Below are 15,558 nucleotides of genomic sequence, written 5' to 3'. Positions count from 1 at the left end.
ATCTTCAAAGTCAGTTATCCTGTCCTCTTTATCACTTATTCTTTCTTCTGTCTCTTCAAATCTGTTGTCGTGTGCCTCTAGTAGGTTTTTTATCTGGTCAACAGATTCTTTAATCTCTGTGATATCTTGTTATTTTTCTATTTATTCTTTCAAACTCTTCTTTACGCTCTTCTGTCTTCTTGATCTCTTTTATGTCATTTGCTATTCCACTTATTTTATTAAGTAGAGTTGTATGAACATCTTTGATTAGTTGTTCCAATGTTTGGGCCTCCTCTAGTGTTTTAATCTGGTCATTAGGCAGGGCTATATCTGTCTGCATTGTGATATGCTTAGTGATCTGCTATCTTCGTGGCATATAAATATCTTGATTGATTTACTTTGGGAGTTGATTTCTTTCAGTAGTCTAAGGTCTTGTGTTTGAGGGATGGTTGTACAGCAGGGAGTGGGCACGGGGTGGGGCACTCAGTGCAGTGATTTTTTTCAGAGCAGGTATAGGCGCAGCTTGGGGATGTTATGCAGATACTTGTGAATGTGGACACCCAGTGGCCAGGGAGGATGTAGCTGTGTGGGTATAAGTGCACTGGTCTAAGGCACAGGGGCCTTTGTGCGCATGCATAAAGCTGTGACAGCAGGTCAGCATTATGCCTTCATGGACTGGGGGCAGATGTGACCCAGCTGTGCAGGTCAGCACTTTCTCAGGGTTGGGAAGTGTGGCTGAGGGCCATGAGCATGCTCGGTTCTAGCCCAAAGCTTTTTTTTAATGGTATTACTATTGTGAATAATAACAAACCTGATAATAACTACTGTTCTTTAGTACTTACTACATGACAAGCATAGTAGAAAGCAGTTGGCACACATCACCTCACTGGTTTCTCTTAAGTACCCTAGGAGACGTGTATAATTCTTAATCCCATTTTACAGACAAGGAAACTGTGCTGTTACCAAGGTCAGGATCTGACCAGTTCAAATCAGGAGACAGAATTTGAACCTGGGTCTCAGGCACTGCAGCTTTATCCGTGTCTTGCTTTACTGCCTCTTTTCCTTCCTGCCACAGGTTATTTTCACAGCACCAGGAAGCTATGCACCCTTGTAATACAACTGGTGAGGTCTGTCCCTGCTACTACTTTATTTGTCTGGTGAAATTGTAAACCAGAGCATTAAAATTCTTCTAAATCAATTTCCAGAAAAGAGACTGGCCATTTGCAAGGCCTCAGACTTCTTTTGACTTGTCTTCTATGGTTTTTGTTAGACATCTTGTTGCCAGGCCTTTTGAGGGCTCTGCTTTGACTCAGACAGTGGCTGCTAACTCGGAATTGCCATCCCTCCTGCTAGTTACAGAGGGTCCCTCACAGCCATTAAGCCCCATGTAGCAGTGATTCCCACAGCCTTACAGGTTCTGCTTCCAAATTCCTGAGAGCTGGGGGGTGCCAGGACGGTACTTATACAGAACTTGATGTGAGCCAAGGAAGAGCTGAGTGAGAATGTGGCAGGGGAAACCACAGAACCACCTGCCTATTCTGCTGCATAGAAGCCTTGCCTCTGTAAAGCTCTTAGAAAACTCCGTTCTGAAAAAAAGGAGTGACATAATTAAATTTAGAGGCAGGACCTATTGAGACAGTGGTCTTTTAAAGCCCTATCCTCTTGTCTTTAATTTCAGAAATCTTGATTTATTTTCATTTTGCCCCATTATAATTTACAATCACTTCATTTCCAACACACAATAGAAGAATGCACAAGAAATTTAATACTTACATCAATTATCTGTGACATTTTGTTATTAGCACCAGCATTTACTCAGAGTTAATCAATTCTACTAATATTTTTATATCATGATGAAATAGAATAGATACTTTAAAGAATTTAGTTTTCTTTATAACTCAGCTAACATAGATTTCTGTTAAAAGAGTCATTAAACAAATTTGGCTATTATAAATAACTACATTAAAATACAGAATCCTCATTATCACATATTTCTAAAATTTTTATTGGGTGGGCACACGAACATGATATGGTACCTTCAATAAGGAATCTGAAAACAATTAAAATCGTATTTTCAACTTCTATTAAATAATTAATATTTTCCTTAAGGCTAAAAGAATGTGTTTCACATCACTCCACAAATGCTTAATGTTTCTGAAAGGCACGTAACTGCTGCAGAGCATTCTCTTAAAAATGCTATTATATTCAGTCTCGCAGGTGACACTTTTCTTGTATTATGCCTAAAAAATGTCAGAGCCAATGTTTCAGAAAACAGATGATCATGACAACAAGTTGTTCATCAACCACAATTTCAGCGTCATAAAGTTCCCTGTCTGTCACCAGCAGTGTTTATTGTTCCAAGCTGGAAGGGACATGTCAGGCAGTAACTAGTGGTTGTAGATGCAAGAACTGGAAAAAATAAGTTGCAAAAAGAATGGTTTCTTAATCTATGCAGAAGGCACACTCTAACCTGGAGCTCTGCCCCTGGGGTCTTAACCTTCAGTAACCAATGGTTCAAGATGAACAAGGAGGGGGTATCCATCTTTTTTTTTAAATGGTCATTTGCATTATGGATTTCCCCTGGAGCATTTCTTCCTCAAATTAATGATGCGCTCAGGTTCAGAATCAATGAGGATCAAACTGACTTCTACAGAAAAGACTTCAAGGGGACAAAAAAGGAGGCACGTTTATTTCCTTTTGAGTCAAAGGAAGAGCAACCTAATTATCAGATCACAATGCAAATATTTCACCTTCCCCTCACCTTGTCAGTTTTGCACTTCCCACTTCCAAATTCTTTAAAACCCATCTATAGTCTTTATTCTAGTTACAAAACCTGGGGTGGCTTCCCCTGGAAATGAGAGCTTGCTTTCTCAGGGAAGCCAGGTCTCTCCACCTGCAGCTTCCTCCTGGGTATCTGGACTCTCTCTGTACAATCGCCACTGTTCAGAAATTCAGGATATTAAACACAGTCTTATCCCACAGCCTTATCGCAGAGTCCCATCACCCAGCCGAACTGATACTGTAAATGTGTTTCAGCAAAAAACACATAATTGGCCCAGTCTCTAAAAATACCCATGAAGGGAATCCCTGCATGAAAAATATTCCCAGCCCAATCTGGTTAATAAAGACCTCACGGTAGCTGTTTGTCGTGGCCAATCGTACCTCTTAGGCAGGGTCCAGTGTGCTGGATGTAATAAACAAAATGTAAATCGAGGCTGGGAGGGTGAGGGGCAGAGGGGTATTCCACGCAGCTGCCTGGAGAATGTGCTTTGATACATAACTGTCGAGCTGGGGAAATAGCACACTTTTTTTTTTGTTGTTGTTCCTTTTGGTTGAAAGAGTCTGCTTTTGATTTCCCCTTTCAGAATTGACTCCAAATATGAGAGGTTTGGGAGGCAAAATAAATCCGTGCTGCTCTGTCCCAGGGGGTGGTGTGTTTGCAGATGCATTAAGTCGAGCAAAACTACCCCCAGATCCTTGCTCGGGGGCTCTACGTGCTGGCACAATCCCAGGTGCGGTGTCTACCGAACACGTGGAAGATTTTAAGGAAAGAAAGTCTCAGGCAGCATTCTGCTCAGCCTGATCAAGTGATAGGTGACTAATTGTAAGACATAGATGGCTCCTAGTTTTATTTTCTTGGCAGAGCTGGCTAGATCAGCCTGTCAATATGTTCCCAAACATGAGCCCATGTATTTTTTTTTTTAAAAAGCTGTATAGAAAATAGGTTGTGTACCTCTCGGGAAACTGAGGTGTGCTGTCATAAATTTTCCGAGTGGCGCCCTCTGCAATGACACCTGTTGGCAGATCCCACACCTGAGACGGGGGCAGGAGGATGTCGGCTGCCACAGGTGACCAATGAACTATTCTTAGCCATTCTGACAAGACCCTGTGGGCAGTCTATGCTTTCATAATTTTGTTCACTGCTTTTTTTTTTTTTTTAAACTTTAAACAGTAAGTTAACTATTTATAAGCAAGGAACCCAACCTGTGTAGGCTGATGGGCATTTCTTACGATTACCGAACCCTGCCCTGCCCTGGCCAAGGTCATGGTTTAGATGTGACCTGTGGGCCACTTCCCACTGGAGTTGAGGTTTCCTTTGCAAAGCTGCCAAATGGAACCTTTGCATGGACCATCGTATTGAAATCAGCCACAGACACTGAAATGGGGAATTTGCTCTTTTAACTGCATCCTTTATGTGGCAATTCAAATGTCTCCATCACTCCACGGGGCCTATTTTGAGTGTAATGACAGATAATGTCAGTCAGGAGAACAAACTACTCCAAAACTGTTCTAAAAATCCGAGCTAGGGGGGAGCTTGTTTCCTCCCTAGGGCAGACCTGCCTGGGGGTCTGGGAGTGGCACCCCAAAGAGGCTGCCTTCCTCCAGACCCACCCGCTCCTCCTTCACTGCTACCGGGAAAAATGGTTTAACGTTGGGTCACTCGCAGCAGCTCTAGGAGAGTCATTAAAAATACTCACAAACAAACAAAAATCAGGACGACCTATAGCCAGCAGTGACCCCTTAGTTGGATGCTGGTGAGCAGCAGGGCAGCTGTTCCCAGCTGAGGAGGAAGCACTTCTGGGGGTCAGTGATTGGCCTGAATATCCACCCTCAGGCCCCCCGGCCTGGGCTTTAGGTCACTCCAGCCTGGGTGTCGCCGGCTAGCCTGAAGGTCAAAGGCAGAACGCAGCCATTTCAGAAGGCAGCGCCTTCACTTGAAAGCATGGGTGAAACCGGCCTCTTAGGCGACATGCACAACTAATGGTTTGTCCTCCAGAGTTCAAAAGGAACAACTCACAAGCAGGCATCATTGCTCCTTTAGTAAGGGTGAGAGTGAAAATCTCTCCAGAGAGTCCACACCCAGAGAAGCGGCAGGTCTAGGCCGACAGCCAGGCTGCAGGTGGAGAGCCCACCACCTCCACCGGGAAGCTGGGATGTAGCAGCTGCACCCCAGCATGCAGTCTCTCTCCAACACCACTTCTGCCCACACCCCTTCCTGCTTTCTCCTGCCTCTCTCTCCCTGTGGGGCTGCACAGGCCCCTTCCCGACGTGAGCCCCCTCAACTGGCCTACCAGGGCACACAACAAATGCCTCTATTAACGTGGGATGTTAAGAAAGAACATGGAGAGCTCAATTAAAATGATGGTATAATCTAGGAATACCTAGAGTGTATAATGATAGTGACTAAATGTACAAATTAAAAATGTTTTTGCATGAGGAAGAACAAAGGAATGTCAATATTTCAGGGTGTTGAAAATAGACGGTAATTACTATTTTAAAACTTTAACTTATGTATGAGACTAAAGCAAAAAATGTTTATTTGGTACAAAATTTATATTTTGACTAGTGCATCTCCTAATATAACTTGCGTGGACAGCTTAACTGAACACCACACGTACATAGAACCTTGAGTAGGGCATGAGATTTTGTAGGTTTGTCCAGAGTGATGCCCCAATAAATCCCAGAGTTATTTGAACAGTGAATAAAAAAGTATTTGCAAAGTCCCCTGGGGGAATGGTGAGAAAGGGGGAAAATTCAACTTCCCCATGTGGAGAATTCCTGATATTCTCAAAAGCAGTGGGGACAACAAAAGCAATAGGCTGAGTCCTCAATCTTAGAGTTGTTCATATGAAACTTAACCCTGCAAAGGATAGGCTAAGCCTACTTAAAATTAGGCCTAAGACTTACCTCCAGAGAACCTCTTTTGTTGCTCAGATGTGACCTCTCTCTCTCATCCAACATAATAGGCAATCTCACTGTCCTCCCCCTCTCTACATGTGACATGACTCCTAGGGGTGTGGACCTTCCTGGCAACGTGGGACAGAAATCCTAGAATGAGCTGGGACTCAGCATCAAGGGATTGAGAAAACCTTCTCAACCAAAAGGGGGAAGAGTGAAACGAGACAAAATAAAGTGTCAATGGCTGAGAGATTCCAGAGTTGAGAGGTTATCCTGGAGGTTATTCTTACACATTATATAGATATTACCTTTTTAGTTAAGGTGTAATGGAGAGGCTGGAGGGAACTGCCTGAAAATGTAGAGCTGTGTTCCAGTAGCCATGTTTCTTGAAGAAGATTGTATAATGATATAGCTTTTGCAGTATGACTGTGTAATTTTTAAAACCTTGTGTCTGATGCTCCTTTTATTTACCTTATCAACAGATGAGTAAAATATACAGATTAACAATAAATAATTAATAGGGGGAACAAATGTTAAAATAATTTTAGTAGATGGAAATGTTGGTGATTGGTAAGGGGGTGGGATAGGGATATAGTATGTAAGAATTTTTTTCTTTCTTCTTTTTATTTCCTTTTTCTGTATTGATGCAAATGTTCTGAGAGGTGATCATGGTGATGAATATACAACTATGTCATGATATTGTGAGTTATTGTTAATATACCAAGAACGGAATGATCATATGGTAAGAATGTTCATGTTCGTATGTTGTTATGCTTAAAAAATTTTTAATTAAAATATATAAGAAAATGAGTCCTGAATGGGCCTCCTCTCTGCTCTGAAAGCCTTAACATATTGTATTACTGAAGTCGTTGCACAGAGATGTCATAGAATTATTGAGCTTGAGGAATGGAAGGCCCTTCCACGAGGCAGAGCAACCTCTTTATCTTCGAGTTTGGAGAACTGAGGGACCATGTTGTATGACAGAGGCTGTAGAGCCAGGTGGGGGTGGAGGGGGCCAGATCCATGGTGTGACCTCTCACGTCTCCTGACGCCAAGGCCAGCGCTCGCCCCTCTCCCTGCAGGCAGTGTGATGGCGCTCACAGGGGTCAACCGACCCTTGGGCACATGGGGTCCAGCAGAATGACCCTTCAAGGGTCTGAGGCCAACTCAAGTCCAGAAACCCGCAAAACCCACAATGCAGCAGGTTCCATTTCCATACAGAACACGAGTGGAGGAGCTGGCCCCCCCAGTTCTTCACTTCTCCTGCGCTTGAGACTCTACCTGGCACCTTGTGTTAAGCCAAGGTGCTTAATTTTTATTTGTCAGTATTATCTGTTGAGCATCTTAGTCTTTTTTCCTCAAGGTTTTATGTTTTTGTTTTTATTTTACTGGATAGTGACTCATTTGAAAAAGACTTCCTCCTTCATATAAGCAGGAAGACAAAACATATTTGGAAATCATCCTAACTTCCTCCTGAGATGAGCTGTGAGTTTCCTTTGCAAACATCTGTTGATAGGCGGGCACCCAGGAAGGAATTCCGAGGAAATCCGGCAGCAGGGATGCATGGAGCCACCCTGCTCAGGTCTGAAGGATGCCCACTTGAACTTGCCGATCACAAAGCAGAAGCACCAGCTTGGCCCGAAAACCCCCTGCTTGCTCTTAGCCCCTCAGGCGGGGCAGTGGAATCTAGTCACCGCCCTTAACCAAAAGCCAGGTGCAATTTTTATCGAATTGTTTTGCTCAGCCCAAGGATACAGCCTGTCTTTATGTCTTTAGTCACTGTATGGATAGGAAGCTGCTCAAGAAACAAGGTTTGGAAGCAGCTAGGTCGCCCCCAGCTCTAGTGAAACACAGCAGGGTAACTGGGGAGTGATGTGGACAAATGTCCCGTCCTTCTATTAGAGGACAGAGTCGCCAGGGTAGAGGGGGGAGAAGAGGGCTTCTCTCGGGCTATTCTGAGGCAGGAGCCCTTGCAGTCCTGAGGCTGGACATGGGACTGAAGTCTTGCTTGTGAACGCCAGTTCCTCCCCAGTGCCTAGGGACAGACGTAGGGGGACCTTGGCACCGGTCAGCCTGAGAGCTGAGGACAGGTGCCAGGGAAGCCTCCATCCCCACCAAGAGGCAAGCCAGCTTCACAGAAGACACAGGAAAAATGGTGAGAGGCCCCAATTTGCAGCCAGTCCCTTACTCCTCTAAGGAGCTTATCTAAAAGTATTACATGCCACACTGGCTACAATTTGAATGGAGGATTTGCTATTTCTAATGATGAAAGTAGGTGGGGAGATTGTATTAATTTCTTATCTTAAAACACATACAGTGCATCCCTTAGTGCTTCAATCACATGAGCATGTTATGCTACCACCACCTGGTGGCAGTGTACCTAAACACAGGGGCTGGTTTTGAGTAGGTTGAAAAGCCCTTCTGAAGGTAAAGTCTGTAAAACGGCAACATTAGGGGATGGAGGTAAAGTCACAGGAAGGTGGGCCACACAGTTTGAAGCATGGAGAGCAGGGGGGAGTCGCAGTGAAACCCAGAGCAAAGAGTTCATCTGACACCAGAAGAGGCTCTACTGATTCTCCCATCTGCCCCACCCAGTAGATTCCATGTTCTTTATTTTGGTGTCCTAGCTCTTGTTTACTGAAAACAGTTATTACAAAAGATAGCTTTCACTCTTCGAGGAAGAGAAGGAATTGGGATTTTTAAGATAATCTAACAATGACAAGCAGGGCTAAGGTCTCCACCCACCAATTCAAAATAATCACATCCCCAGAAAAACCCGGCCACTCACCCAGGTTGTACCACATGTCTCTGATTTCAAAGCCAATCTGTCTCCTCATATCGCCATACCTGAAAACCCGGGAAAAGGAAAATGCCAAGTCACTCCATCCAGCAATTTGAAAATCAGGCTTGAATTATTTTTAAGTGCAATTAAAGTTTCCCATCACCGAGATGGTGTGTCAGAACTTCAACTTCTGCTGCCTCTAAATGGAATTGAAGGAACAGGACACAGCAGTGGGAATCGCGCTTTCCCATCTTGGCGGATTATATAACAGTCTCTCCCCTGCGAGAATATGGGGGTGGTTTGGGGAGCAATGAAAGTGTTTTCCTTTCTTCAACCTCTAATGGCAAGCAAGAGAAAACACTCAGCACTTCAGCCTAAGGGGGAGTTTGTTTTCCATGCACGTGGTCAGCACACACACTGCAGATGCCACATATATCCTACAACCCTGCACACAGTGGCAGCTTTCGCTTGTTAAAATTAGACTCCGGAGTCTACAATCAGACTGGGGAAATCCTCTTCCCAGGATCTCACATTCTTCTTTATCATCTTAAATGTAAGGGACAGTACAACACCAAAAGATGTCAACAAATATTCAACTGTTGTTTAGCCAGGAAAATAAATGCTAATTTATCCTCCCAGTGGATGAGCAGAGAAGGTATATGTTTCAGGAGTAAACAGAATTTGATGCTTCAGAAGATAAACCTTTATTAGTTTGAGAGCAATTTAACTTTTTCCTTTATTGCCAAAGGAAATAGCTGATTATATTAAAAATAATAATGTGCACGATTATGCAGGATTCCAGTTGAGCAGCTGTGTCGCTGAGCCTAGTCCGTTTTTCCCAAAGTCAGCTGGTGTGAAAAGGAAAGTTCTAATTAACTGCCTTGCGGCTATTAACACAAAGATCCTGGCCAGGAAATCTAGAACTGTGACCCTGCTGCCACCTTATTATAAAGGTGTCCTGTGTCTAAGCACCTGCCTGTCACCTACCGCTGGAGAGGTTACAGGCTGCGGGATCATCTGGACACGAACGACAAACTCACCTGGCACTTCCTGGGAGAATTCAACCACAGAGGCCCCACCCTGGTGAGTGGGAGGCAGACTGCCTTGGTGTGCTGGGCCCATTGCACAGAGGGAGAAACCAAGCAGGGACCTGAGGTCCTGTCCTCCGACGTAGACGTCTGACCTCAAGCTCATGCCAACCACTGGGTACGTGCTGGCACGGGAAGGCTCCTGGCGGGTGAGGTGGGACCTCGGCCAGGAAAGGAGCCCACCACCAAGGCCACAATGAGGCTGTCCACGCAGCAAAGCGACTGGATCTGAGTTTGTGGGTGCCAGGAAAGTACCCCTCAGTGTGTAACTGGCAGCCTGTGAGGTCCCAGGGAGGCCCAAGCTGGACCCCAAGTAGCCCCGCTGCCTCTGATGTTTGTCACACTCGTTTCCCAATTCCCACTGCACCCATGCAGCACACAAGAGGGACCCCGTGGCAGCCTTGCCGCTGGGAGAGGACGCAGTGGGCCGCAGGCTGGTCTGGGCGACGGGCATCCTCTGGGTGCTTCCCAGGGAAGCGGGACGGAAAGAGGCGCTCTCCTTGCAGCCCGGACTCGCCTTCCAGAAGAGCAGCCAGGACGCACCATTGGGGTGGGGTGGGGGTGGGGGAGGTGTGACCCCAAGAACACAAACACCCTGTCTCGAGTCCTCTGCCACCAGGTGACCAGTCCCTCTATGCACTGAGGAGGTTGGAAGGAGCTGGGTACCGGCCACAGCCGGGGGGTCATGTGGTTTTCTGGCTACCTTAGGCTGCGAATACTTTCATAACGTCCAAACCACGTGGATCTCTCAAAAAGCAAGGAGGGCTCATGCCAGGCCGGTTACCAGTATCTGTACCCATCTCTCCCCTGGCCCAGCTCCTTCCCTACTCAAAGGAAATCCTAACGTTGGGAAATGCAAAGTCCAGTGGACCAGGCCTTGGCAGCAAACAGGTTTAACACTTGCTGTTTGGGCCATTCGGGGGTGATGTGGCATTTCTGGAGCTGCAGCCACGTGCTGATTCTCCCAGAGCTGGACGTGAATTCTGCCCCTCTGCCCAGAAAACCCCGGCAGGGGCAGGAGGAGCGGGGAGGGCTGGGGCTTACACTTCCCAGCTCCACTTCCCTGTCTCTGGTGTCGTGTCTTCTGTTTGCCTTAGCAGTACTGGAGAGCTGTGGGATCAGCAGGGGACGGGGTGTGCATGTCTCCTGAAGGGCACAGGCCTGCGGCGAGAAGTGCCTGAAGCTGCTGTTCCAATAGACAGACAAGACAGGGGAGAGAGGCAGAGAGGACAGGGAAGGAGCCAGAAGCTAAAGGGGGAGACAAACGCCCCCAACAGCGAGTTTGGTCTTTTCTTTCATTTTAATAAGAAGGCAGCGTTGATGGATCGATCAGTGTTCAGTGCAATCCCCTGACAGAGCTACAGCTGTCACCTGAACTCTCGCGGGTTTCCCAGCCATGTGTATGCTCTTTCCAAGGAGAAAGTCTTGGGCTAATAATGCTCATTACCTGGACACGGAATTGCAGAGCTGGCAGCAAACACAGCGATGCCTCTCTAACGACTGATGATGGGGGACCGAGACTGGCCCTGGAGATGAGAGGATGACGCGGCCGAAGTCACATAGCCAGGAGAGATGAGCTGAGCACCCGGTCTTCAGACTCCAAGACCCACACTGCTGCCTCCATGGCCCACAGCCCCACCCCCAGCAAGGCTGCACCGCATGACAGTACAGCACAGCACAGTGTCACCTTGGGCAAAGCATGTGTGTCTCCTTTGATTTTCACAAGAAGACTGGGAAGTGAGCAAGAAGACATTGCTCTAAGTGTTTTCCCAACGAGGAAGCAGTGAGTCATGGAGTTTACCGACGTACCTACTTTCCCAAAGCAAAAACAACGTGTAGCTGGAATCACCTGGTCTGGGGCTTCCTACCACACTCAGCTCACTTGTGCCTACCCCACAGTACTTGAATATGGGAATAGCCACCCAAGGGAGCCCCCAGGAGGCCACCTTTCTACAATCCAGACAGGTCGACTCACCAGGATCCCAAATCCAGGCCCGTAACCCTGACATACCCTGAGCCTAAATTCAAGCTTTGCAGCCACCTAGTTCCTGGACACCGGGCAAGTTACTCAACCACTCTGACCCTCAGTCTTCTCATCTATGACACTGGGAAAATGAGGCTCATCTCCCAGGCTTTTGTGAAGAATGAGAAAGATAATACATCTGACTGGCCTAGTAGGCACTCCATCAAGGCTAGATCAGGCCTCGTTGCAGTATCCCGCCCATGGCTACGATGATCAGTTAGATCAATTCTTACCGTGAGCAGCATTTACTGAGCATTTTTTGGGTGCAAGGCACAGAGCTAACATGGGTGTACCGTGGCAAACAGACAAGCCCTCCAGACCACAGGAGGCTATCACCATGGTAGGAGAGATACTAATCAAAACACCGCACTAAATGGATAGAATTTTTTTTTTAATTTTTATTTTAGGCCATGATGGTGTTCCCTTCTGAAAAGCATGGTGGTAGTGAGAGGATTTACAGTGGGCCACAACTGGCCCTAGTAAGAATTCCCTTGGAGAATAATATTTGCCTTATGATTGGAAGAATGAGATGGGCAATTCAGATGGCAGGTGAGGGGGGCACGGCACTCCAGGCAGAGGGACCAGTAGGTACTAAGGTCCTGTGGCAGGGAGGTAGTCGGTGAGTAAAGAAGATAGTGTGGCTGGAGGACACGCAGCTAGCTATTCCTTCTTAAGAATGTGGTACGTTCCTAGGGAGGTGGGAACAGAGGTACCCCAAATGTAACCAGTGGGAACCAGCCTTTCTAGGCAAGGGGTCTGATGTACTACTCTGTCCTGGACTGCATATATTTTACCACCTTGGTGATGGCTGATTTCTGTGTCAGCTTGGCTGGGTGGTGGTGTCCAGCTGTAGAGTCAAGCAAATACTAGCTTGATTATTGCTGGGAAGGCATTTTGTGGATTTAAATTATCAGTCAGTTGTTGGCATCTGTGGCTGATTACAGCTACAATCCACAAAGACTGCATTCTGCGATGAGAGATGTCTCCTCATCCAGTGAGTTGAGGGACTGAAAGGGAGAATTGAGGACTTCAGCAAGCAAAAAGAAGAATTTCTATGTCTTCTTCAAGCAGCCAGCTTTTCCTGGGGAATTCAATGCTACCTTCACTGAATTCCTAACTTGTGGCATGTCCTACAGGATTTGGATTTGACAATCCCCACAGTCATGTGAACCAATTCCTAGAATAAATCTCTTAATATTTACATCTGTCTCTCTCTCTCTCCCTCTTTCTCCATATCTATCTATCTCCTGTTGGTTCTGTTTCTCTAACTAATATAACCTCCAGCAGGGTACAGCATCCCCAATAACTCTTCCAACATGATACTGGCACAGTATTATGATGCAGTAAGTCCATCTCTCTGGACCCCCTTTGAATCCATAGTTTAAAGTGAATTAATTTTTAATAATTTGAGTCTCTTAAAAAGGAATTAGCTTAAACACAAATTTGATCATCTCTCCTGCTAATAATAATCTTGAATTTACAATTTCAGCTTCAGATCAGGTCACATTTCAAAATGGCACGTGACAAATTTCTTTCCTTCTAATTTCCCTAAAAAGTAATTGTCATTTCAGACCAAGTGTTAGGTAAAATGGAGATATTTTTGCTTAGGTGGTGTTTTAGTCCAGTTGTAAAACATGTCTGATTAGAGCATGCAATGAACTGAGGGTAGACTTCTCCAGTAAAACAAACGGCTGGAAACCAGGCTGGGGTCCAAATGGGAAGAGGGTATTCGTGAAGGACACTCTCTGCATGCAGGTTTCAATGCACTGAGCTGAGCCTTGCCATCCAATGGGAGCCTCTCTGGCTGACAATTCTAAATGGGTATTTGATGCTTAGATACACTGGAGGCCCAATTGTTGATTCCCCTATTCTCTTCCAGAACCAAGCCTGGGCTTGTACATTGTCCCACCCTGGGACATGTGGTGCCTTGCATACTAAAATTTTCAAGCCAGTCATGATCAGACGTCAACTCTTTAAAATTGCACTCGCATTTTATGAGCCCAATGTGGAAGGCTTGGAGGGGAGGGACGGGAGGAAGAAATGGTGGTCAGATTTAGCATTCTGTTGAAGTTCCTGTCCTTTGTTAAGAGTCACGTGCTGGGGACGTTGGAAGGTGGAGCAGTTAAATTTCCTTATTATGGACATTGATTCCTAGGGGTTATTTGTTTTGTGGTTCACAGACAAATCTTGTACTCCATTTGGGTTTGACATAATCAGTTCTCTGCACGATACGGTCTGTTCTTTTATGTTATTCCGTGCGCTTTGGGGTATGTCTTTGGAATACATAATCCTAATTATCTCCCAAACTCAGTAATCAGAAGGACAGCAAGTTTAGCAAGAGGGAAGGAGCAGGCAGATCTTCAGTTACTGGTATTTTCTATTGCTCTGCTCCCAGAGGAGCTGCAGGACTTGGCAGGGAGGTAGAGGGGGGTGCTACACTGTTCCACAGCGGGGCCCTCACTGAGAAGTGTTTGGTTGGATTCCTGGGCCCTAGAGCAGACAGATGCAGGAGGGGACAGGCCAGAGTGGGGTGCGGCATCACTAACCCTTCAGACCTCTCAGGAAGGATAATCGCATTGGTTACGTCCACTGTGTGCTAAAGCAGCACCAATCTACGGTTACTGTTTTGCATATCTACCTACCACTCCTGACTCTAGGCTGCTTCACTGTCAGCTCCACGCTTGATCTTTCTGTCCTGAGCATGGAGACCCCACTTAACCGAATACAGGGGAGCCCCTCAGTCTACTTCTTGTAGTACAATTCTTAAAGAAATTTTAAAAATGCCTGGGCATGGTAGGAGTCTTAAAGAAAATTTAAGCATTTGGGTAGGATATCCTCAAATATTTCTTAAGCCGATGCGATGGTTAATTTTATGTGTCAATGCGGCGAGGCTGTGGTGTCCAGCTGTTTGGTCAAATGCTGGCCTGGCTGTGGCTGTGGAAATATTTTGTGCAGAAATAGCACCTACGGTCAGGTAAGCTTGAGTGAAGAAGACAATCTTCGATACAGTGGGTGGGCCTCACCCAATGAGTTGGAGGCCTCAAGAAGAAAAAAGGATGAGGGCTTCTGGAGGAAGAAGAAATTCTGCCTCAAGACTGCACCATCTGCTCCTCTCTGGGATCCCAGCCTCCTATGAGGATTTCAGACTCAAGATGTCAACAAGAAGCTTAGCAGCACCCCCTGCCTGCCAGCCTGCTGCAGGTCTCAGCCTGGCCAGCCCCTCACATGAGCCTCTTCCTTAAAAGACATCTATCTTTAGGGATATATCCTGTTGGTTCTGTTTCTCTGGACAATCCTGGCTGCAATGGTAGGTTTTGCTATTTCAGAAAAACATTTTGCAAATTGATGACCAAGTATTTAAGATGAGTTAAGAGGCACAGAGATGCAGGTGCACCTCCACCTGTGCCATGCAGCCCCCTGGGGTAGCAGCTGGTCTCAGGGAGTGACGTCCCCCTCAATCACTGGTCACTGCCGCACACTGAGCCCAGGCCTCCTGGGAAGGAGCCCTTGGACAACACAGGGGCCCGAAATAGCCCTGCCAGAGCCAACTTTGGAAATGCTCAGTGGCTTTTTTTTCCCTTTGGGAACCTATGAGAAAATTTAAAGGGGGAAAATCTGGAGTCTATCGTTGCCAGGACAGTGAGAGAGAAGACTAAAGGCCCATTTCAGAGGCCCTGCCAGCTCTCACGGAGAGACACCAGCTGGCTGTGTTTGATTTCCCTTGGCTTTGAAGCCTCTGAGTCCACACGGCCATGTGGGGAGCAAACGTTTCCTTTGGCAGCCGAGGCCTGCATGGCTGAGGTAGCTACTGATGTTGTTTTTGCTTCGACTGTTCATACTCACACGACAAGAGTGGGTCAGGTCCGAGTGCCCCCCACTGTGCTGGGTCATGCTCATTACCACCTTCACCACAAACACATCCACCACAAGAGCATCTAAACAGCAGCACCCAGCCCTCGCTTCTTATGAGTCACAAAGAGGTAGCATCTGCACTAAGCCAGTCTCCC

At 46.4% G+C, this 15,558-nt stretch overlaps 1 protein-coding gene across 1 annotated transcript in view; it reads right to left on the bottom strand.

Annotated features, from left to right (window-relative positions):
* The window catches only part of DOCK1 (dedicator of cytokinesis 1), a 564,538-nt gene that overhangs the window by 101,433 nt on the left and 447,547 nt on the right, over positions 1-15,558 (bottom strand). The window contains exon 32 of the mRNA XM_077126402.1: positions 8,447-8,505. Within this exon, the coding sequence (XP_076982517.1) occupies positions 8,447-8,505 (59 nt within the window). The remainder of the gene's footprint in view (positions 1-8,446; positions 8,506-15,558) is intronic.

Source organism: Tamandua tetradactyla, chromosome 13 (genome assembly GCF_023851605.1).
Source record: "Tamandua tetradactyla isolate mTamTet1 chromosome 13, mTamTet1.pri, whole genome shotgun sequence".
NCBI classification, from domain to species: domain Eukaryota; kingdom Metazoa; phylum Chordata; class Mammalia; order Pilosa; family Myrmecophagidae; genus Tamandua; species Tamandua tetradactyla.
Note: the sequence above shows the minus strand (reverse complement) of the source record. Positions and strands in the feature narration are given on the sequence as shown.